Raw genomic sequence first — 25,317 nt, forward strand, 5'->3', positions numbered from 1 at the left:
GAAGCGGGAGTAAATTACTTCTACAAGAAGTTAACATAAACAGCTCTCAGTTAAAACTATAAAAACACATTTAAAATGAAGACTACTGCTTCCGGTAATTGTTAAAGTATATTTTCAAAATTATATAAATAAATATTTGCTAATATTTTTGTATACAGACAATGAGGAACCTTCCGCTGGCAGTTCGAATCGACTCACTGCTGCTGAGATCAAAAGTATGTGGAATTTAGGGAAAGTGATGAAAAATTTAGGTAGATCAGACCAATGTGTGAAATTCGCTGAAGACCATCATCTCATCAAGCGGTCAAGATTGTGTAGCGGTCATCGGTCTCCAATGACTCTATCGAAGGGCGGGCATAGTGTTCTGGGTGCTTTCGAATGCCACAAAAGGACGTGTCGTGGCAAGAGAATTTCAAGAGCTAAAGGGACCTGGTTTGAAAATGCGAAGATTTCTTTACCACATATATTTTATCTTATGTATTGTTATGCTCATCACTGGCCACAAGAAATGGTGCGATTGGAGAATTTCATAGAAGGGCCGAACTTTTCCACTAGAACAATTACAGATTGGTACAACTTTTGCCGTGAAGTAGTTGTTTCCTACCAGATCGAAAAGCAAGATGCTGTGGACAAAATTGGCGGTGTGGGCAAGAAAGTACAAATTGATGAAATCAAATTTGGCAAACGCAAGCCTAGCAAGCGTAAGTAGTACTTACATCTACATACATCTAGAACAGTTTTAACCTTGATAAAAATATAGGAAGGTAGAACCGCTGAGAGGAATTTTTCAAATTCTTGACGTTTGCAAGCAATTTAATTTTAAAATTTTACACACAAACTCACACACACAATCTCATTTTCAATCTCAAACAACAAAAACTTTGAACAATAGGTTCATTCCTTATCTTTTTGGACTAAAATCTGAAAAGTGTCAAAAGGCCAGAGCGTAAGCAAAATGCGCTCACTAAAAGAGAATACCAGGAAAAAGTAAAGGAACGCAAAAAACCAAATTTTTAGTCCAAAGAATGGCAACAACCAAACTAATGTCAAATAACAATAGAAATGTATGTACAAAACACATACACACAAGCACAAGGACAATAAACACTTACTATATCAATTATTTTTTGCCTCCTTCCAATTTCAATTAACTTTTTTTTACTTTTTAGATTATTCTCACGTTTTGCGTATTCTTTAATTTCCGTTAATTCAAATTCACTTGAGTTTGACACTTTTCAGGATTTTGCCAGAAAAAATTCTTCTGACTAAATCTGACTACTTCGGACTGATGAGAGTCACTCTCACTGAGTGTTGCTCTCTCATTTTTGCTGTCATTTCCGAGTTAAGGAACGCTTTTTGGACTAAATCTGACTACTTCGGACTTTTTCTGACTATTTCTGGGAGATAAGGAACGCTCCTAATTTATTCTTTTTACTCTCAATAGTTGCGTTCGATAACAAAATTAGCCAACACCAGCCAACAATCAAAATGAAGAGAGTAAGCGAAAATTCTCTCCCAAAGAGAAGAAAATGCCAAAAAGGAAACGAACAGGAAATTAGCCATCACTTGCAAAAACCGGAAGAAGAAGACACACCAGCTGACTTTGTTTATGTTTTATTTGTAAACAAACTGAAATTCATGTTGCCTCCATGGATGTCCTTTTTTCACGTTTTTTTTGAACGTTCAATGTTCGCCAGGAACATTTCTAGAAGTAAAAACTAATTGGCGCTATCATAAAGTCACATAGCAGGCGGCCAGAAAGCATATAAATACCAAAACTCGAAAAATGCAATTTTGTTTGTTTACAAAAATTGCAACCATATGTTTTGTGATCATATGTTTTCGTGTTGGATAATTTATGCTGAGTAAAATTTTGCCAGTACAAAATGAACGCTCCTCTTGCATCAAAATGAACGCTTGCTCTCTCAATTTGTGTGTGTTGGATAATTTTTTGTCGTTATCGAACGCCATCCAGTAAAAATTTGGAAAAACTATTACAAATTTTTGACATGTCGAACGCACCTAATTTTATATGATTTTAAAATGCGGGCAAACTTCAAAACAAATCATGGCCGACGAATTGAGAGAACGGTTTTACCTTACTATGTTTTTATCATGGTTTTAACTTGAAGTGTATTTACTGCCGATCGACGGTAATTTCTGAAGTATGTACATAGATCTACTGCAAGTTTATGACCGGAAACTACCGGAGTTTTTGCAGAAATCGACCCTTTTTGCTATCTAGATATTTTTTTTTGAGCATGTATTATAATTTTAAGGAATGCATTTATTGTGAATAATCTATTAAAAAACTGTTTTATTGCAACGTTTTCTTAAGCCTCTTAAAAATACGAAAAAATAGATAACCTCGGATCCACGTAATTTTTGCCAGAGATCCAGTAGTAGAAATACAGTTATTTGGGCACTTCGAAAATCGGCGTGATACGGAAATTACCGTGGAATATGAATAGACACTTCCTTTACCTTTATATGTATACATACTTACAGTGGCGTTCAAAATAATGGCAGCAAAATTCTAAACGGTGTTGGCAACTTATATTGTTAATAATATTCATTTAAAATATGGGTCGAGCTATATTAGATACGCACCACATAATTAAGTTTTAAAGCTTGCACAAAGTTCACAAAAAATAATTAAACTTAAAAAATATTCATCAAAATTTCGATTTTTTTATTTGAAAATTATCAACAATAAATAAAGGATAAGTTGCCAACAGCATCATTTTGATTTTTTCTGCTATTATTTTCAACGTCACTGTATATGTATTAGCGAAAGTTAAAAAAAATATGTTTTTTGCATAAATTTCCTGCTTTCTTTTTCAGATAGTAATGCTATAGAGGGCCATTGGCTACTCGGCATGATTGCGGATGATAGCGAGGACCTCAGGTTGGAAATATGCCAGGACAAAGTTCGTTCTGTGAATGTGTTGTTGCCATTTATTAAGAAACACGTTAAGGAAGGTACAATTATTCGTGCAGATTTTTGGGAAGATGCAGACTGCTTGGCAGATACTGGTTTTAAATTCGAAAAAGTGACATACAATGATTCAGACAAACTTCTTAAAGGGACAGATGGAAAGCAGATACAAAGGATCGACGCACAGTGGAGAGTGGTAAAACACTTTTATTATAGGGACAATTTCAACAATCCAGCTAATTTCGCCGACATGATTGTCGAGTATTTGTGGCGAAAATCTATCACGCGCAAACACGAGGATCCCTTTGTGAAATTAATAGAAGCTATTCAATATTCGTTTGGGCAGTAATGTTTGGTAGTAGATCATTTTCCAAATGGCCTCATCTTTTTAATACGAATGTATTTCCATATATAGTCAAATATCTGACATAAGTTATTAAAATAAGTTACTTTAAGGTGCGATCATTTAAAGAATTTTTGTATGAGGATTCTAATAATTTTTCCATCGTTATTTTACGATCATTTTTCATTAAAAATATTCGTAATTTTTGGATTTAAAATATTTCGATCTCATTTGACTGAATTTTATAATTTTTTAGCAAAGATATTTGGACTTAACTTTTATCGAGCATATTTAATGAATGATCATTATAAGTGTCTACAGTAGCGAGAATGTAAATAGGAAAAATACGTTTAAGCAACTAGCAATATAGCTACCTATCGAAAAAACAATTAATTTAAAAACAATTTTTTTAAAGACAAGCTTTTATTACCTTCTAACGTCTAAATTTGTTGTGGAGTTGTTTCTTTTCATTTAATCCTTTCAGTACACTCATCCAATTATTGGACACTCTTTTTTTGTACTTTAAGCTCTTTTCTTAAAATAATTGCTTATCACCGGGTTCTAAACTAAGTTTAAATTTTCAAGTCATTAGCTCATCGGGAAGTTGGTCAAAAATTAATTGCAGAATTCATATAAATCAAAATTACAAACTTATAAAAATCTACGAATTTTAACAAATGTCAACAAAGTTTTAAACATTTTAAATAGATAAAAAACTTTTTCTGGGTATCTGTTTTACACGCCATTTGCTTGGTTTTTGTTCGATAACGAGCTACACCTAAAAAAATAATAAATAATTGAAAGGGAAATAGCCATATAATACCCTATTATATTTTCGCCACTGTATGTTTTCGAATGTATGTATGTATATATAGAAGTTTACGATTAACGATCGTGTTGATACGATTATATTACCCACAAATTTTGAATTTTTTGGTAAATGAAATATTAAACTGGAATAAAGGCGCAAATATGGTTATCTTCATTTATGAAAACTCGTAATCAAATGTTACTTTTGCTACAATAGGCTAGGCATCAAAGAGTTATGAATTAGAACACGTTTGTTCTAACAGCGATCGCTCACCACAAATTGCACGCGAATATCTAGGTCTAGGTATATTTGGCCAAGGACTGTCACTACAGCAACACTCCCCAAAAATTCGTTTGGGAATATGTATGCTGCTACAACAACAACAGCCTGGTTGTTCCATATTCATATACAAATTGGGGTATTCTTGAAGTTTTGCAAAGCCCTTGCACGATGCATGGTTTAAAAAAAAAGTGGTCCCATGGGAAAACCGGATTTTACCATGCAATCCGTGCACCGTACAAGGGCTTTGCAAGACTTCCGAGTATACCCTTAATAATTAATGCATGCATGTAATTATGAGTGCATTTATTTCGTTATTGACTACAACTATTATTTATGTAATTCTGTACATAGTATCTATATTAAAATCCAGATAGTTTTTAAAGAGTTGCATTCCTATTTATTACTTTTTGCCCTTCCGCTTCTTTTCGCGTTTAGATTTCGCGCTTAATGCGCGTTTATCCTTCTTCTGGCGTGGATCGACAACACGATAATGTCCCTTTACACCCGCTGGTCTTCTCGCACGTTTTGCGGCTTGATGCTTCTTCGCTACAACATACGTAATTTCTTTCTTCTTTTCTTGCGCCTTTTTGTATATCTTTCTTAGCTGCTTGGCTTTCTCTTGCGCTGTCGCATCGGCATCATCCATAATTTTCTCAGCTTGTTTCTTTGCTTTCGCCAAACGTTTGAGGGCATGCTTGCGCTTGCGTGCCTTTGCTTCCATAACCTTCTTGATGGGACGCGCATTTAGTTCCTGCACCTTACGTTCATACTCTTCTGCGATTTCGTTTGGTACGGGCACTGGTTTTCTCATATGTAGGTCTTCATCCTGCACGAACCAGTGAGGTAGATTCTCATCATTGAATGCATAGCGATTCCAAGCACCGTCGATAAGATCGCGCCTAGTCTTCTTTCCCTTAATCATCATTGCGCCAAGGGCGAGCTCTTCCTCAGAGAGTCGTATCTTTTTTGCATTTGGCTCTAGTAAAATGAAAATTTTTCGTTAAAAAAATAATTCATATATACAATTTATTTATCCAGTACCAACACACCTTTTGCCATATTGCTAGCAGCTTTTTTTGTATTGCCGTTTTTCTCACCATCATCCTCTACTGTAGCATCCGAGTCGCTGTCCTCACTCGATTCCGAACTTGATGCTTCTTTTGAATTGTCATGCCTGGCACGCCGCTTAGATTTCTTACCCAGCGCTAACTTTACTGTATCGCTATTTTTCTGCGTCTCACCTAATACCGCGACACCTTTGCTCTTGTATTCGCTTGCCAAGCGATCCAAGTCATAATCCTCATCATCATCAGTATCGATCTGTTGCAGATTATCCTTTTCGAACCAAAGTTGCACCCGTTGCTGCCGTTTTGTGTCCTTATCTCTGAAGTCTCCTGATTTAATAAGAGGATGCTCCGTACGCTTCTTTTTCTTTTGTGGTTCTGCGGTTTTATCTTCATCATCGCTTAATCCCAAGCTATCTTTCTCGTAGTCACTTTCGGAATTCTCTTCAGCCGACACATCTGGCTCATCGTCGTTTTCATAGTTCGCGTCATCATCCAGACGTTTATCATCCTTGGCATAAACTTTGTATTTCGGTAATTTTGGCACTTCTACTGGCTCGCCCTCTACATCAAAATCGGGTACTACGTCCAACATTTCGTCCAGCTCGCGCTGTGTTTTGACACTCTTTAAGTCGAATATTTCTAGCTCGGCCTCTTCTTGTGGTCCAGCATCGCCTTTGATTACCATATTCAAATTCATCTTCTCATGTAGTTTTTGCTTTGACTTGAGCTCCTTCTTTCGCTTGCGTTTTAAATCACGTTGCTCTTCCTCGGCAAGTTCAGCTATTTGCTGTCGCAGCTCTTCTTCCTCCATATCCTCGATTTCTTCTTGTGTAAGCACCTTTTTCGGCGCGTCCTCTTCTATGACACTTGTCTCTTTTTCGGGCTGCTTAAATAGGTCATCTTTTAGAGCTTTCCACCATGCCAATAGTCCTTTAATATCCTTGCGTCCCAGGACTTTAATATCCTTACAACACTCAAGTATTTCTGGAGTTGTCTTCGGATGCTTTTCAATGCGCTCATCGTCTATGACTATTGAACCAATACCCTGCAAGGCGCCCAAGCCACTGCTTGCTTGCATAAATTCTGTAGCAGACAACTCATTACGTAGCGCAATATCTGCTTCAGTATAGCCCTCAGCTTTGACGCGTTTCTGCTTTTCGGGATGCAGCAATGAGTTCTTCTTTTTGCCTTCTAAATCCAGCTCTTCAAACACATACTTGGGGTCCAACAGACGTGGGTCGATGCGAGTAGGCGCCAAAAAGCCTTGACACACAACGAATATCTCGGCAGATTCCTTACGTGAAGCGCTTGGTTTAGTGGCATGTACTTTTTTGAACAGTTGTTTTAGTACCCACAACAAAGCATTGTAATCTTTTGAACGGAACACCTTTGTAACGAACCAGCCGCCATTTCGTAAAAAATTTGTACTGAGTTTTAAAGCGTTCAGTGTCAAGCAAATCTGTTGATATGCATCAAACAACCAATTGCGACCCACATTTGGAGCACCGTCGTGCAGCACAACATCGACTTTCCACGATTGCAATTCTTTGGTTAACGATTGCTTGCATTTTTCCGTGGTTATATCTTCAACAAGACTAATGCAACCAGCTATTGGACGTATGGGGAACAAGTCCACACCAACCACAATGCTCGAAACAGGCATATTTTGTTTGGCTACCTGCATCCAACCACCAGGCGCAGCGCACAAATCTATACATACTTGCGATTGCTGGAGGAAGCCAAATTTTCGATTGAGCTGTATTAACTTGAATGCAGCACGCGAACGGAAGCCTGGAGGGAGGCAGCAAAAATGTCAAAAAAATTATGCGAGTGCATGCTATGAGAACTCACCCGTCTCTTTCGCGAGCTGGTAGAATTTATCCTTCCGCGCTTTTCCAATTTTCGTCTTCTTTCCCATATTGGTGAGTGAATTTATAAAAACTGCTCCCGAAAATTATGTTATATTTAGAAAGGCTAATTGTTTAAATGTATAAAAACACAAATAAAAATGAGGCGTGCACGTGTTGTGCAGTATTCAATTAAATGTTTAGGGTTGCCAACTCTTTAAAGTGACGACTGATAAGAAAACGCGGAAATTAAAAAAAAAAGACTCGACCTTCCGAAGTTTTTGTGCTGGTAGGGAATATAATCCAACACCGATTGGATATGATTAACTGCTACAGAAACTTTTAATTACTATAATTTAACAATTCAAACCTTACAAATATATACCAATTTGTTTTTTGGGTTTTTACCATGACTATTGGTAACTCTTCGACGAACAGCTGACGTTTTTTTGCTGGTGTTGCAGTTTTGGGGGAAAAATTGGCAAAATTAATGCCATCAACAAAAAGAGGGTAATTATATAGGGTAAAGAACATTGTTAGGACAGCTGACGTTTCCGCTCGGCGGTTTATGTTGCTCATTCGCCTTGTAGGCGGATGGAATATTTTGCTGCTCTTCAATTAAATAATAAAAATAAATTTAAAATAATAGCACAGAAACTCCAATTTTGAGTGCTATTTAAATAGATTGTCTAAAATGAATTCATTAAATTTGCGTGTTTCATCAGTGAAAACTGGCGAGAATGTAAAGAAAAATGCGGATATGCGTACTGCGCTGGTCACGTTGCCGAAGCACTATGAAAATTGTAAGTATTTAAGCACAGTATATAAAAGGAAAGAAAATATATTAATATTGCTTAAAACAGCCGAGGCTAGCTATTGTCTGGAATTAAAGAATGCCAAATCCATACCGGAGCAGGTGGCGGCGGTGAAAAATGTAAGTTGAGTAGTACCGGCCAATGTAAACAAAATATCTGAGCATGGCGCGATACTAATATAAACAATTCCATCGTGATATTTGAGAATTTTAGTTTTTGTTGTTCTTAGATATTCAAAAATCTCAGTCGTGACTCACAGGCGTTACAATTTCTGGCGGACTTGTACTTCCATTGTCCACTAAAGCATCCAGTGCGTAATCAGATTCTAAAGTAAGTAGGTGCAAGGTTTGCATGACGTACCTACCATACGTGCATATTAAGCATTGCATTTAAAAATGCTGATCTCAGCAATGCAGGAGCGTGCAAACAAAAATCAATAATCATTTGCCTTTTACCTACCCCTGCTGCAGGCTTTTGATTACAGCTGCGCGCCTGGGCACCGGTGATACAGATGAATCATCAATTGTGAACGCCTTGTCGCAAACAATACAGCGATTGGTAGACGAGGCCAGAGCAGAGACTGAGAGTAGCGCGTGGAATTTCACGGTCACATCGATGACTGGCTGCTTTGAGAATTTTGAATGCGGTCTGAAGGCTATTCAAATGAGTACATCCCAAGTATTTCCCTTTCTCTGCGCAGCCGTGCAGAAGTATCTCACCGAGTTGGGGTTTGTATAAGATTGTAATATATGTACTTGTGTACATATATGTATAAATGTACATATGTATGTATTTACAGCATTTGTGTGTATATTTATTATACCTTCTTAACTATTTCAGCGTACTTAGCTCGCCTTCTGTGCGCAATGAATATTATCTCTATGTGCATAATGCCGTTCGTCTACTCCTGAGTTGCATACAAGAATATGGCACTAAACTCAAGGATATCCACAGTGACACACTAAAACAGTTGAGTGTATTATGTAAGCAAGTCGTACAGGACGATGAAATACCGATGGATCCGCGCACAAATGCTGGTATTCTATTGGCCCACAATGCCAGACTCAATGCAACCTATGATACTTTTATACAAGAAGTGAAATTAACAAAGAATCCTAATGAGATTGCTCTATGTGTTGGCATCGTAAACACTTTCGATCAGCATGACTTTCAACGCATATCCGCTGACATACGTGACATATGCAGCAAGATTGATGAAATCGCCAATGCCAATGCTACGGTACCAAATATACTACTTTGCGCCACGCGTGCACTTTATCAGATCTCAAAGATCATACTAAGTTTCGAGTTGAAAGCTCAGTCGCCGCCCACAGATGATGCCAAATTGATTTTGCGTAAGCTTTTGATTTACACTTTTGGGTTTTTGGAGCATCATATGGATAGTGTACGCCACCTCTGTCGCGACTTGCTGCGCAATACAGTAGCAGCAGCATATAAAATCAAATTTGATTTTCTTATACAGAAAATCTATGATGCTTGCAATTCTGAGCGCCTATCACTTTCTATGAAATGTATAGTGTTGCAGCAGACTGCAGCAATTTTGGGAGCGGATGCCATAATACGCAATTGTCCTGAAGTCTTTACAAACATATTTGCCGAGCAGCTCGGACGCGATTTTATGGTGAATAATTTGTTTGAGAGTAAGTTTGGCAGAAATATTTAGATCTGTTATAATAAAATAAATGTATGGATTTTGCAGCACTTATGTACGCCAGCCACAAAGAAGTTAACTTTGAAACGTGGGTAAAACTCTGGATCGAATATATGCTTGTGATTGCCACGTCCAACGATGCACGTTTGAGTGATATTGAAACGTTAATAGTCAAGGCGGTTAAATGTGAACCGAAAATTGTGCAACATATCATACAACACACCGACACAGATATTCCGATAAGTACAAAGTTATCAGCACTTTGGGCTGTACGCAAAGCGGGCATTAAAGTCGAGGATTTTACTGAAGTTATGGAAAAGTTCTCTAGTAACCTTGTACACAGTATACTCTCCAACTCCGATGATACCCGTATTATGGCTTTGCGGCTCTTGGTGGAGACAAATAAGACGACAGAATTGCTGACGTTGTTGGAATGTGAGAATTTGCTTAACTACTTGGAATACAATGCGAATTGTCAAAGTCCAGCAACACGTCAAAAGATGTTGGGGCTATTTAATAAGGCATTAATACGTTGTGAATTGAATTTAGTTAAAGTATTGAAGGACTATAAACCAGCCAAAGCAGTAGGTGCAGCGAGCAACGCTGGTGATAGGATTGGCGGTTCTGCGCCGTTGCAATTGAAATTTTTGCGTGATGTCATTAAAAAGTTGGTGGGAAATTTGTTTCAGGTAGGAATGATTTGATAGGATTAGCTAAAATTTATTTCAAGATTCACGAAATATAAGCGATAATAATTCGATAGCGATAAACTTATCAACAGAAATGTTGAAAAAACATGTAATTTTTAGCAAAAAAAGGAACTTCAATTCTCATATAAAAAAAAATATATATATATATATATTTCATGATCCAACGATCGGATCCTTGTCACCGCGATTCTAGGTACGTTGGTAATGCAGTGAAAATATTCAGCAATTCAGCTATGAAGATTTGTGGAAATTCCTGTATTGCATATTTCACGGGGCAATATTTTGTTACCAGCTTATGAGCAGCGGCTTTCTTAGTTGTGGCATGCTAAAGTTTTATGTTATTTACATCTTTATGTATGTATATTAAAATAACATTTATGACATCGACACATATTAAAAAAAATCTATCGATGTCGATAATTAATTGACAATAGTGCATGTATGTATACAATTCCATAACAATATCGGTAAATTTGTATGTATGTATGTACATTCGCAAGTACATATGAGCCCTTTATTTTGAAAGTGGCATAAGTCACTTCGTACCTCTTGAGCTTAAATGACGGGATACTTGTAACCGAACGCATCTGTAAATCGTTCTATCCATGATAAAAACCAGGGACGTGAACCGGATGAAAAATTTTGTCGGTTCGGTTCAGCGGTTCGAACCGTTTTTGCACTTTTGGATTGGTTCGTCAAAGCGGTTTTTTTGGTTTTTGAACCGGGGTTTCGGTTCGGTTCAACGGTTCGAAAAACAAACAAGTAATAAAGTCTAAGTTCGGGCGGAGCCGAACATTAAATACCCGGCGCAAGTATTAAATATATGATTTTCACCTTTCCGAAAGCCACCGCAACATGGTATACCGGGGTGTATCAATTTTGAGTAATTTAGCGTCCTTAAATTTCGAAATATTGAGGTTTCAAGCATTTGTGAAATTTACCGTTATAAGAAAAGCGGCCTAAATTTTAGTCTGATTTCAATAATTTTCAACGTTTTGCTTTTATTTGGCAAGCACAATAGCCATACCGAGTTTGGTATAAATTGGTAGACCGGTTACCGAGATACATATATGTGATCATAAGTGGGCGGTGCCACGCCCGTTTTCCAAAATTTTATCATAAACGTATTTCTTGGTAAAGGATTGTCAAAAGCATCAATTTTGAATAAATTTGCTTTAATATTTACTGATTTATCGAAGATTTCGTATTTCTCCAAATTACCGTTATATGGGAGATAGGCGTGGTTATTGTCCGATTTTGCCCATTTTCAATACCATCCGTCCTACGCCCGAAAGAAGTGCACGTATAAAGTTTCGTTAAGATATCTCAATTTTTATTCGAGTTATCATGTGCACAGACGGACCGCCGGACCGACAGACGGACGGACGGACAGACAGTCACCGCTTAATCGATTTCTCTTTTCATTCTGATCACTTATGTATACATTTCTCTATATCTATCTCGATTCGTTTTACCTGTTACAAACAACCGTTATGTGACCAAAGTTTTAATACCCTTGTGCACAAGTGCGCTCGGGTATAAAAAATAATGCGCAAGTTGAAGTGTCCAGTGCAACAACGCGCAAGGTTAAGGGTCAAGTGTCTGTCAAATGAGATGGGTTGCCTTTACATTTGATATTGTCACATGGTAAAAAAACATGATAGGTATTATCATGTTTAACTAAGAAAAACTAAAACTTAGTTGAATCGAACCTTTAAACCTTTATGGAAAGTGGTTCGGTTTTCAGTTCGGATCAAACATTTGTGGAAAATTTCGGTTCGGTTAATGATTCAGTTAATTAATAGAAAAAAAGCGGTTTTCCGGTTCAAAACTGGTTCGGTTCAAAACCGGTTCACGTCCCTGATAAAAAACATAAGGTAAAATCATTTAGAGGCAGTTTGACGTTTGCCAGCAATATCATTTTAAAATTCGAACTCAAGCTCACACACACATTCTCATTTTTTATCTCAAACAATATTTTTTTTTCAATTTTACATGGTTTTTCTAATGTTTCCAAACGTCAGAAAAAAATCATGGCCGACGAATTGAGAGATTGATTTTACCTCCTAATGTTTTTTATCATGGTTCTATCGTCACAAACTAATGGCTAAACCTTTTACCATTAGTTGACGAATTTCAGATACAAGTAACCAGAAATTTAAGCACAAGAGGCGTGAAGTGACTTATGCCACTTTTAAAATAAACGGCTTGTATGTGCATATACTAGGGCTGTTCAGGATCTTGTGCATATGCTCTTGCATTTGCATATTCGTTGCATTCGGTTGCCATGGCAGCAAGCATACAATTTGCGAATGAAAATCCAATACCATTTCCACAACATTATGAACAGCCCTACTGAAATCAATTTCGATAAAAATTTAATTTAGGGTAATTTTATATTTACGACTGATATTTGTCTCGCCCCGATACCTTTGAGTGCAGGATTCAGTAATAATAATATAATATTTTTTCTTTGTCACTATTGAATAACATTTCGTTATTTTTATCCAATATGTTATTATTATTATTATAATTATTATTATTATATTAATATTATTATTACTATTATTATTATTATATAATATTTTTTCTATGTCACTATTGAATAACATTTCGTTATTCTTATCCAATATGTTATTATAATTATTATTATTATATTAATATTATTATTACTATTATTATTATTATATAATATTTTTTCTATGTCACTATTGAATAACATTTCGTTATTCTTATCCGATATATTTTTTCCCTTTTAGGGTGCTAATTTCAGTCGCCGGTCAGTATCTCTGCAACTATTGGAGCAGTGTATACAGATTTGCAGCAATTGCACCATCTCACTTGATGATATATTGCCACAAAATACCGTTAAAGCGCTAGCTGAAATGCTTGCCGATTCTTACGAAGCCAATAAAGAATTAGCTGTGAATATTTTAAAAGCCATTGAAAAACGTTTAGATTGCAATCTCATAAAGCAGCATCAATTAAATATAAGTTTAACACATATCTGTAATCTCTTAACATCAGTCCGTCCAACCGACTCCGTAACCGGTGCTTATCAATTGGAGTTCTTCTGCAATCGCACTGAACATATTGACAGCTTTGGTAGCTATGAGCCAACCAATTATAATGCCATATACTATGCTGCACTGCGTTGGTTGTTGCAGGAGTTGAAAGCTGGTCTAAAGGTGGCGAAAGAAAGTTTGCTGCAAGCGGCTAAACTTAATCCCCTATATGGCATTTTGTTTACAGTGAAACATTTTTTGATGCGGCTAGATTTTAAGACGCTGGCGCAAGAGATTCCATGGCGCATTATTATTGCTGAATTGATTGTGCTTTGCAAGGAACTGACGACCGTTGTGGCTCCAGTGGTTAATAGTTCTTCACCCGAGGGTCATTTGCCAAACGATTTTAGCAAATTGCCGGCTGAGTATGGTGAAGAGTTGATAGTTGACGAGAAGGATGGCGCCAACTGCAAGATACTTTCTTCCAAACTGGCAAAAATCGATTTGTCCAATATAAAGACGACACCGCAAATGGTATTACTCTGTGCCTGGCGCACCGTTAAAGAGGTTTCATTGATACTCGGTGAGATTGTGTTACGTTCACCGCTTCAACTTAGCAAGCTGACTGAGCAGTTTCTCATTACCAAAGAACAGTTGCTCGAAATTGGAGAACACTTCAAGCAGCTGCTTGCCGAAACAAAGCATCGCGGCGCTTTCGAACAAGCCTATGTGGGTTTCTCAAAACTTTGTTGTCGCCTTTGGCGCTTAGAGGTGCTCGATTTGAATTCCCTACCCATGCAATGGCTGCGCGACTTGCTTACACTCATTTCTAAAGATGAACAGCTGAACGAAAAGATTTGCGCCACCCGTCGCAGTGCAGGCGTGCCCTTCATGGTGCAAGCGCTCATCACATCCGAATTGCAGGTGGGCTCAACGAAGTCTCTCTATTACTGCATGTCACATTTGTTGCAGCTGTGCGCATCGCGTGAACGTAGCGCTGAGTCGCGTACGCATGCCATGAACATATTGCGCGCCCTCTTCCGTTGTACGGATTTGAACGAAGCGGTAGTGGAGTATGTGTGTGATGGTGTTATGTGTGCCATACGCGGTTACGATGCCGAAACCTGGTCGGAGAAGAATTCGGCAACTTTGCTATTTTCTGCACTCATCACGCGTATATTTGGTGTGCAACGCACACGCGACTCGGATAACTTGAATGTGCGCAACAAAATGACCGGACGCGTATTTTTCCTGCGCTATCCAAAACTCTATGATTTCTTCCTTGCGCAGCTACACGAAGCGAGCGAATTGGTACAGAAGCAGAAAAAGGCGCATAAGCTGCATCCGCTGCTGTTGATACTCAGCCGGTTGTATCCGTCAGCACTGGAGGGTACCGAGTCAAATTTAAAAGTGAGTTTTAAGAGTGCTGTGGCTTAGTAAAATGTATATTATTTGTTTTAAAACATCTTTTCTTTCAGTTAACCGAATTTATTCCGTACATTTCAAGCTGCGCAAGTTGTCCTGAAATGCAAACGCGCTACTTAGCGGCCAAAGCAGTATTGGCGCTAGTCTCCAAAGACGCTATACCCGTAACCATATTGCGAATATGTGCTGAGATCGTGGTACGTATGAACGAAAGTGCTGAGTGGCACGTTTTAATCATTGCTGAAGGAGTATTTTTTTATGTTTTCTGCCCAACCTTCTTACTGTTTTTCAATGCCACTTTAAATTTAGATCACGTAAATTGCGTTCATATTTAACAGCTAGCTCACATTTTATTGGCTAATCTTAGTTAGCTCGAGCGCTTCAAATAGTTTAACCGCCCTATTCCCACACCACTGACAAAACTCAGCGGCTGACTATTGCCTTTACTACTGCGCCTAATACTATGCCGCAAATTTATTTTAAGCTGTCGTATGACAATTGTCAGTTTTATTGTTATGACCTACTGAGTAAGTGACAACGGCGAAACAATGTTTATATTGTGTTTTAGGCGCAGTAATTGTGACAATAGTCATATGATGAATTTTGTCAGTGTTGTGGGAATAGGGCGGTAAACCACAGTCAGATTTAACCGTGGACTGGAAAACTAGCTAAGCCTAAAAGTAGGCTACAGTTTTCGATTTGATGTTGCACAAAAATTATTTTGGTTGGTGCAGATTGTTTTTACAACGCTTTTTTTGATTTTTGTTGAAGAAGGAATTCAAGTTTTGCATCGTAATATTTTTTTTTTTACTTTCAGATATCTGCCGACCAACCTAAGTCGCTGAACTTGAATGTCTTACATGGACAACTGCTACAGGTAAGTGAATTTAAGATATCAATTTAATCGCCATTTCTTATCTACAAATTGAGTGAAATGGCGCTTTTCGGTAGCATCGCCACAGTATATGTATTAAGCTTACGTTTTCACCACCGAATGTATGTCTTATCGGCGGATGAATGGATGATCGCTTTATTTCGGCTATCGGCTGGAAAACGCCTTATCTCAGCAAATGGTTGAAAATGCCCCATTTCAGATTTTTATTGAAGATCGCCCTGCCTCAGCAAATGGTTCAAAACCACCCTACCCCAACTGCCGATATATTGCATTTATATTGAGATAGGGCGTTTTTGAACCAAATCCTGAGATACGATGTTGTGGAAACGGCACTAACTTATTTATTATATAAAGTCATTCGCAACAACCAAGAATGTCATTGTTTTATGTATGATTATCTCAAATAAGTTTTTAGGCGCCGCGGCGAAAAATTTGAAAACGTTCTTTTGTTCGCGGCAGTCGTATAAGGTAAACAGCTATGACTCTTAAGTACTTGATGAATATTTGGAAAAGCATCGGAGTTACAAAAATCCAAAGCTTCAAATGAATTTTGAATATTTATACCACCGATGCGTTTTCTCCAAAGTTAAATTTCACTTGTCCATATTTCTGGCATCGAATCATGTAAAATGGACATATATTTCTCAAAAAGTTCACAACAAGATAATTCATGAAAATTTGGTGCTTTGTCAGAAAAGAGGCAAGCAAAATTACACAAAATATCACGGTGTGTTAGAAATGGATCTTGCAAATGCGTAATGAAAAGATCTAGGCACCGTATGTAAATCGCGATTCGGTATAACTGCTTCCGAGTGATTTGAATCTGTTGTGTTTCGTTACCTTGTATTAGCGAAACTAAACGATACCGAAACGTTTGCTATTGTTTGTTTGCGTTCTTTGGGTCGTTCTCTGATGATATTTATTCATTGAATTATTTTGCTAAACCATGCTGGACCATATAAGGAAAAATTTCTGTAGAAAACACGGAAATCCGATTTTTCGCCGTTTTAATGGATATTCTAAGATTAATCGTTTTGTATGCGCAGCAAAAAATTTGCGCCCAACAATGCAATGAAAGCTAATCGTCGAAAAGCTGCAAGCACAACAGACGGCCAATTTGTTCGCCACTCGACTCTTCTCTCTGAGAGCACTCTTCAACAAACCGACATACGCGAGCAGTGGTACTACATTTCCCGCTCATTAAGTACCGCCGCCGAAAAGGTAGTCGGATTTCAGCCGCCGCAATAAGAAGAGAGAGGTCGAAATACGTGAGCGTGAAGAGATTGAAATGCTGGCCGACAGTGGCCACCTAGTGACCAATGTCCGGAATGTACTTAAATTGTGGAGGGAACACTTTTCCACCCTACTGAATGGTAGCAACGCTGAAAGTAGTGGAGAAGACGGATCCGAGTCCTCAGCCGATGACGATGGAGTCGATGTCCCACCGCCTGACTATGACGAGGTGCGAATAGCGATTACGCGGCTGAAAAACAACAAAGCGGCTGGAGCTGACGGCCTGCTAGCCGAGCTATTCAAGTACGGCGGCGAGAAGCTGATAAGGTGCATGCATCAACTCTTATGCAGAATATGGTCAGATGAAAGCGTGCCCGACGACTGGAAGGCGATCCCGCCATACGCGCCAACTACTGCGGGATCAGCCTTCTAAGCATAGGCTATAAGCCCACCGTCAACGAAGTGATTAAGCCTTATCAGTGTGACTTTAGACCTGGAAAATCCACCATAGACCAATCTTTTCAAACGCAATATTTGACTAAATTTTTTTTACATATTTATTAGTTTTCCTTCGCAAAGTTCATTTTTGCTTGAATCGCTGTTTTAAATGATTCTCGTTTTCCCCAATAGCCGCTGAATCCACAACACTCTTCGTTCCCCTAATATTGTCACCATTAGGCTACCCCAATAAACAAGTTGTATAGAAATATTTTTTACTATTTTTGTAAACAAAATGGTGGTAAATTTGTATGCATATTTCCATCCAACAGGGGTAGAGATGGGCACGGGCCGGGCTTTTGGCAGGGGTCGGCGGGCCCCAGAAAATATATTATAAAAATCTTTGATGTAAAAAATTGATTCGCTTTAGTAAATATACATATGTACATAAACACAAAATTAAAACTGTGTACATATGTATACATACAATAAAAGTTAGCTCTTTATTTCCGGGCTGGGACGTGTCCCGTCGTGCCGGGGCGGGCCCCACTAACATTCTTAACGTGCGGGCTCGTGCGTGTTTTTGAAAGTTGATTTTGCACTCGTGCCGGGCCTGGCCTGAAAATTTAGGCCCGTGCCCATCTCTAAACAGGGGGGTTTATGTGGTGCACACGGGAGTCTCACGGAGCCACTCGGCTTTCACGTACATCTCGAGCGTGCGACGTTACCGAACTTAGGGCCGGTTGTTCAATGTCGGATTAGCACTAATCGGAGGTAGAAGCTCCGGTTAAATACAACGACTGCTTTATCGGTCACGTTATATGCATGATGTCGAAAACGTCGATAGTAATGTTTAACCGGCAAGTAGTGATAACCAGACATTGAACAACCGGCCCTTGTGTTGCGTTGTATTGCGTTTTGTTGTATTGTGTTGTGTTGTATTGTATTGTGTTGAATTGTGTTGTGTTGTGATGTGTTGTTTTGTGTTATGTTGTATTGTGTTGTGTGTTGCTGTGTTTTATTGCCTTGTGATGTGTTGTGTTATGCTATGCTAAGTTGTGTTATGTTGTGTTATCTTATGTTGTGTTGTGCTGTATTGTCTTTAACTGGTTTGTGTTGTATTATGTTATGTTACGTTACGTTGTTATGTTATGTGATGTTATGATGCGTATCGTTGTCTTGTATTGTATTGCGTTGTTTTGTGTTTTGTTGTGTTTTTTTGTGTTGTGTTTTACTGGTTTGTGTTGTGTAATGTTATGTGATGTTACGTATTGTGTTGTGTTGTATTGTGTTGTGTTGTGTTATGTTATGTTATGTTATGTTATGTTATGTTATATTCTGTTATGTTATATTCTGTTATGGTGTTCAACGCATTTCATCTCAATTCACATCAATCAACTCCACTCAACTCGTCTCAGCTCAGCCCACCTCAACTCCCCTTAATTTAAAAAGGTCCCATTTCAACCGCTGGGCGAACACTAGTTATTCAAAGGGTGGCTCGAATCAAATTTCCAAAATATGCAAAAGCCTAGTCTCGTTCACAAATATTTTTTTGTTTGTAACTTAAAAAACCAGTTCTTTAAATATAATAATCCATAAACAAAAAGTCTTTATTGCCTTGGCAAGATTCGAGTAATGCGAATACAATTTTTCATTTCCACCTTTCAGATTTATATGCTACTAAAAGCGCACAAGCAACCTGACGTTGAACTAGTCGGCGATATTGCCACCACATTGGTTCTATTTCAAGAAAAAACGCAAGTTAAAAATGCCATTATACTAAAGTTAATTATGGATATTTTCATTGAGATTTTACAAAGGTGAGTGGACTGCATAGAACAACTTACAACATTTGCATAAATGGTCATAGTTTTTTTACACTTTTCATAAATTTCTCACGACCACCTTCCAGCCAATCGAACCTCAACTATCCACAGGAGACAATTCAAAGTTTACTCTACTTTACTACTCAGAAGGAGTTTTACAATCCCGAATTGAGCTTTTACTATCCGGTGCTGCGCAAATCTTTCTACATTTATAATCTACACACGCTACGCTTAACTCTACCGTTTGGTGCACTCTCCGACTACCTACTTTGCCCGCCACTCACACACAATACCATGCAATTTGAACAAACGGAAGTGTGCCTTAATATTATATTGCTGCTGTTAAGAAATGTGGAAATGGATGTGTCTGAGTTTGAAATATCCAATAACGAGCTGCGTTTTGTACGCGCTTTACCAACTGCTATGCGTGATAATTTGGCCACAGAGTTGCGTCAGAGTAAAGCATTGCATGCAACATTAAAAGAGCTCCTTCAAAAGACGCTGTACTATCCAGAGTGTGTTATGAAAGCGTATGCAATAATGAGCTACTTAGATCACTTTGATTTTGCTTTAAGTCAATTGTTAAAAGAGTCTAAAAAGCATCCGGGTGACGTTAAGTCGCCACTGACAATGTGTGTGGAACGCGTGGTGCTCAAGCAAGGTGGCGTAGACTCAAAGGTTTCACAATCGTGTCTGGAGTATTTATTGGAAATATCGCAAGCGTGGAATCCCGATTGTTTGAGGTAAGCAAGGAAAAAATAAAATTTAAGATGCAAAAAAGCTCAATAGGCAACTGCCATTTATTCAGATTGAAAGCTGCTCAAATCTTATCGCACATCGCTGTACATTTCAACAAAGCGCTGGAAAAGAAGAAATTGTCATTTTTACGCCTGTATATTGGGCTTACGCTGGCGTTGTTAATGGATGATGACTTCGAAATACGAGACTACACAGCGAAAATCGTTTTGAACAACATAACCGAGGACCTTGGCATGAGTATGAGTAGGCTGCAAATGAATGCCTCTAAAAAATAGTTAATCTTTCTTTTCTTTTCGGTCTCCCTCTTTATCCGTTATTAGCAAGCGTTGTTGCGACTATGGCGCAACGGCTTTTCCTGCAATCCACAGCTGACAAGCTGGAGGCGATGCGCGCCGATGATAATTACATTTTGGACATATTTAAAATCATCAACGAAGCGCTGAGCTTGGGCATTGGCGCAGACGAAGACAGCAGCGGTTCAATGAATGGCAGCAATAGCAGCTCATCGACAACGGGTGATTTGGAAATATTCGATAAACATGAAGCGAATGTCTTTGCGGAACCACAAAAGGCGATGCTCGATGCGATTGTCGTATTTAAAACGTCATTTAAAACACGTCCCAAAATACTGAGTTACTTAGAAGAGGCAAAGCCATTTTAAGTTGACACAAAAATTTTTTTTTTTAATAGCAACTAAAGGTATTTAATTTTTTTCATTTCTAGAGTACATAATACGAGTATGAAGTAAGCTTAGTTAGAATTGTAGTTAGTTGTAGTGCTTGAAACGAGCATTGTTTTGGAAAAAGAGTGTTAGTTTTTATGAATCATACTATCATTGAATGTAAGTATTTTTAGACTACCTAAAGTAGTAAGTTGTAAATGTACTATGTACACTGTGAAATATATATGTAGTTCGATGTAGCTCTACATTTTTTTTCCATAAAATCCAACGATACATTGCTTGGTAGTTGAAATAACGATAGTTGGAAAAAATTATTTATTAACAAATCAAATTAAAAGACTGGTTTTCACTATGTCAAATTCAATGGTATTTGTCGTCAAATAAGTGGAAAAACATTGTAAAATGGGGCCTAAAAACGGCCTATCGACTTTTTTTTTTTAGATCAGAACAGGTCTTCAGTCATTTACATGCGTTACTAAATCGGCTCTCTGTCCGATTTTGGCCCATGGTATATTCGGTGAAGCAATGGATCAAAGGAGATAAAGTTGTGTCAAAAAATGTCCACAAATTTTGTCGTCGAAATATGACACAGTGAAAACCAGCTCTAAGCAGTACTACGGTCTATTATTTTTTGTATACAAATAAGATTACCTTTAAAAAATTACGTTATGGCCGTTTTCTCCAGTAGCTTTTCAGATAAATTTTAAGAGATCTTCAGAAAACGGCCCTTAGTATTGAAAAAAAAAAATGTAAAGTTCCGGAAGGTATACATATTTGATGTAACGTGGAATGATTTTCCGTTCCGCTCGAGAACGAAATATGCCACTGGAGATGACACAACGCCGAAACCGGTTTGTCTCCAAACCAAATTTGACAAGGGATGACGGAAAATCGTTCCACATTAGCTCTGATCCAATACTTTTCGTGAAAAATCCTGTAAAACTGTCAAACAGCAAAATTACTCTCTGAAGTGAGAGTAAAAAGTGCGTAACAACAAAAAGTACGGGAACAAAAAAAAACATTTTTCCTGTAAAAACGTCAACCAGTGATTGCTTGACACTTCATTCTCTACAGAACTCTCCAAAAGTCGCTCTCATTTACAGGATTTTGGAGGATTTTGTAGTACAGGAAAATTTTTCCTGCAACTTCCCGCAAGTTCGTGTAAAATCCTGTAAGTTCATGGAGTACTGGATCAGAGCTATTATATCACACTTCTACCCTGTCGGAAACACCAACAACGAAAATGAGACTATATATATCGTCGATGTTTTTTGCAAAACCGCCCATCACCCAATTGCAAAACCGCCTATCTTACGGCTCTCAAATTTTAAAGGAGAGCGAAAAAACGGTTTATTCTTTGAAACATTGCCTTGATAGGCGGTATTTTCTATAGCTATTATTTTACAAATCTGTTGTTTTAATAACGATTTAACGATTTGTATGCATAAATCTCGATGCCTGGAGCTCAGGGTTACCAAATCCCATTTTTGCCACAATGGCGATTTAGGCGGTTTTGCAACTGGTCGATGGCCGGTTTTGCAAAAACATCGATGATAAGTATTTCTTTTCAAAAAAAAACTTAAAAAACACTTCAAAAGATACATATTAAACTTGCCGAACAAAGCATTTTGTCAGTTTGATTAACTTTTTTTATTACATTAGGGCAATTCATCTAAACGCGTAATAATGGAAAGTCGGTTTATGCATTTACACATTTCCATGAATATCCATATTGGATTTCAAAACAATTTTTTTCTAGAAAAATTATACTGCCATTTGCTGCATAATCAAACACACTTGAGTTTCTATAAACCTTTAAAACAAAAAAATTTTACTTCCGAACCTAATTCCACGTACTATATGATATGGCTATGTACATATGTAAGTATATAATGCTGTAAAAAAATTAAACATAAAATAAAATGTGCAAGTCAGAACAAAGAAATTTACTCATTAAAAAAAATAGAAATACTAATAATAATATTTAGGCGCTTACACTTTTGCTTAAGTGTTTTGCCGTGCTTCCCCTCCAATTTATGGTGTGCGTCCTTGTGGTATACAAATGAAGGGACCTACAATTTTACGCCGCCTCAAAGTGGCAAATGGTTTTCATGACATGCTTTTTGAAGCCGAAATACATTTGGGTGATCGCTATTAGACAAAATTGTTTCTAATTTAGATGTTGCTCGAACCAGGGATCCAATCCAGGTCTAACGTAGTGGCAGTACGCACCTCTAACCAGTCAGTCACAGTGCCCGCCATATCATATACATAACTGCAAATTTCAAAGTTTGCACAATAAATTAAAAATTAAATATCAGGAAAGTTGCATTAATTAGAATTTCTTGAAAAATGTTTGGTATTAAATGGTGCAGTTTCGTCCATATAAAAATTTTAGAATTGTGCAATTTTTTAACAACTTAAAATTTATATATAGCATACTAAAATTTAATAGGCTATAAACTGCGTACCAAAAATTAAAATTTAAAAACTTGAAATTTTAAAGAAACAAAGTTTGAAATTTGAATTTACATATGGGTGTTTCCAGCGGAAGGTTTACCGCGAAAAAAGAATAAAAGTTCAATATGGGCCGATTTGGCTACTTCTTATAACATACCTACACTGGTTATGTAAGCACAAACAATTTTGTTAAAAATAGTCTCGGACTATTTAGAAAAGACGTACATACATATATATGCTTCGATCTGATTTAAAATTTTCCTTCGAAAGAAACGTAGCTACGTTATGCTATTTATCTGGCCAGTGCTAGCAATTGTTAGGTCCATCGAACTGGTGCAGCTACTATCAATCTAGGTGGGAGCATTGTTGTTGTTGTTGTAGCGGCTACAACAACCCCGCCCAGATCGGTTAGTCCCTCAATCGTTGTCGTCAAGCTCTACTAGCGGTAGCCCCAGGAAGCGTGCAGCCTCGACGGCGTGGGGCGTCGTCGTTCGTGGTGTAGAATGTCGAACTGTCTACTTGCTCAGCCAATAGGTTTCCCCTATGACAATTTGTCAGGCTTAATGTCACCTACTACCATTCGGTTATCACGTCTGAGTAGTGCACCTATGTCAGGGTGATAATCTGCCGGGCAGCAGGTACGTTCTGTTAAAATCTGGTCAATCAGTTTTCTTTCACACAGTATCGCCGACAGGACCTTATAGGCAGTATTAAGAAGGCTTATTCCGCGATAATTGGCGCAAAGGCAAGGATATCCCTTGTGGATTGGATAAAGTACGCTGATATTTAAATCTTCGAGCATGTTGTTTTTAAGCCGCCATGTTGCTGTTCTCACTTCGTCTTAGTGAGCTTCGTCCCTATAAGTCACTAGACACGAATAAAGGCGCGAGCTCAAAAGTTGACGGCGAAAAACAACGCATAAAAAAACTTTAGCGTCAAAAACTCTTAACATACTTCGCCGAAGTTTTTCATAAGCATCTTTTTTCGCAAAATTTTTATACGCGCCTTTTTTCGCCGTCAAAACACTACCGCGCCTTTATTCGTGTGTAGTGACGAATATATTGGTTCATCAAACGTGTCACCTGTGTCGCCATTCAAAAGTGTTGATATCTAAAAGCATAAACAGACGGCAGCATGGATCCGGATCATCTCGGGAATTAACTGCAGTTGATCCGGATTAATTCCGAGTTAATCCGGATCAACGCTGCCGTCTGTTTAAGCTTTAAGTGTTTCCTCTATATCTCAAGTGTACTCTGGACATCTTCATTTCTACAGAAACCCGCCCCGGTCCTGAAACCATTTGATTTCTGCCTTATTTCCTGATACGAGCTTTCGAGCCGCATTTCTGGCTACCAGCATCACAAGCTTCTTGTTTAAGCAGGAGAATCGACTGCGAAACTCCCGTCCCCACGACAGTCGGGTCTACGTAACCGGAACGACCCAGATTTATATCTGGCCAAGGACTGTCACTCCAGCAACACTCCCCAAAAAGTCTTTGGGGAATTTGTATGCTGCTACAACAACAACAACTGCGAAACTCCAGACTAGTGAATGCCGTTCTGGCGAGACGGAGCTTCGTCTGCCTCGCGAGACTCGGACCACAATAGCTTAACTTCGCTCTGGCTGCTGCACAGGGGCGGATCTACGGGTGCGGTAATAGGGGAAATTTTTTTTAAAATAATATTCACAATTCGAAAAAAACATTGAACACCTCAATTTAAAAAAGATATTATTTATTGCACTTCTTTTATTTGCATGCCGCATTTCAGAATCGTTATATTTTGGCTCTCAAAGGGCCAGGAGCTTGGCTCAAATTAAAGGTCTTGAATAGCACTAAAACGCCCTTGTTGTCCTCCGTTTTTCGAAGTTAGCCTCCGAAATTATGTTTGTATTGTATGTAAACAACTAAAAAAGTAAAAATATGTGCGTGGGACGCCTTTTGCTTATTTAAATCGTATAAAACTTTTTTTGTTCAAACTTATATTACAGGTGCTAAAAGGGGTCAAGGGTCAGATCTTCGAAAAATCAAAAAAAATATATATATTTCAAAAATTTTGAACTGATTTTTAAGTGCTATAAAGCACCTGTAATATAAGTTTGCACCAAAAA

At 38.0% G+C, this 25,317-nt stretch overlaps 5 protein-coding genes across 6 annotated transcripts in view; 3 read left to right on the top strand and 2 right to left on the bottom strand.

Moving 5' to 3' along the window:
- On the top strand, window positions 1-4,283 carry LOC118748851. The gene is made up of 3 exons (XM_036483556.1): window positions 1-94; window positions 159-701; window positions 2,845-4,283. Exons 1-3 carry the CDS (start codon window positions 76-78, stop codon window positions 3,285-3,287), a joined length of 1,005 nt encoding a protein of 334 aa, XP_036339449.1. The 5' UTR covers window positions 1-75; the 3' UTR covers window positions 3,288-4,283.
- Window positions 1-25,317, bottom strand: part of LOC118748853 (protein transport protein Sec61 gamma-2 subunit) — a 103,950-nt gene that overhangs the window by 53,148 nt on the left and 25,485 nt on the right. The window lies entirely within an intron of this gene.
- Window positions 1-25,317, top strand: part of LOC118748852 (NPC intracellular cholesterol transporter 2 homolog a-like) — an 88,139-nt gene that overhangs the window by 42,181 nt on the left and 20,641 nt on the right. The gene's annotated exons all lie outside the window — the stretch shown is intronic.
- Window positions 4,653-7,487, bottom strand: LOC118748849 (pre-rRNA 2'-O-ribose RNA methyltransferase FTSJ3). The gene is made up of 3 exons (XM_036483554.1): window positions 7,293-7,487; window positions 5,424-7,232; window positions 4,653-5,352 (listed from the first exon to the last, which is right to left on the bottom strand). Exons 1-3 carry the CDS (start codon window positions 7,357-7,359, stop codon window positions 4,775-4,777), a joined length of 2,454 nt encoding a protein of 817 aa, XP_036339447.1. The 5' UTR covers window positions 7,360-7,487; the 3' UTR covers window positions 4,653-4,774.
- Window positions 7,741-21,659, top strand: LOC118748848 (thyroid adenoma-associated protein homolog). 2 transcript variants are annotated; one of them, XM_036483551.1, is made up of 13 exons: window positions 7,741-8,091; window positions 8,152-8,222; window positions 8,333-8,433; window positions 8,574-8,831; window positions 8,944-9,764; window positions 9,824-10,464; window positions 13,245-14,900; window positions 14,969-15,112; window positions 15,733-15,792; window positions 19,150-19,301; window positions 19,394-20,050; window positions 20,116-20,309; window positions 20,387-21,659. In XM_036483551.1, the coding sequence occupies exons 1-13, from the start codon at window positions 7,983-7,985 to the stop codon at window positions 20,725-20,727; spliced, it is 5,205 nt and encodes a 1,734-aa protein (XP_036339444.1). In that variant the 5' UTR covers window positions 7,741-7,982; the 3' UTR covers window positions 20,728-21,659. The 2 variants fall into 2 exon arrangements, with proteins under 2 accessions (XP_036339444.1, XP_036339445.1); XM_036483552.1 differs by having other exon boundaries at window positions 7,742-8,091; window positions 20,116-20,303.

This window comes from Rhagoletis pomonella, unplaced genomic scaffold (assembly GCF_013731165.1).
Source record: "Rhagoletis pomonella isolate Grant_MI unplaced genomic scaffold, Rhpom_1.0 Rhpom_scaffold_00013, whole genome shotgun sequence".
Taxonomy (NCBI): Eukaryota; Metazoa; Arthropoda; class Insecta; order Diptera; family Tephritidae; genus Rhagoletis; species Rhagoletis pomonella.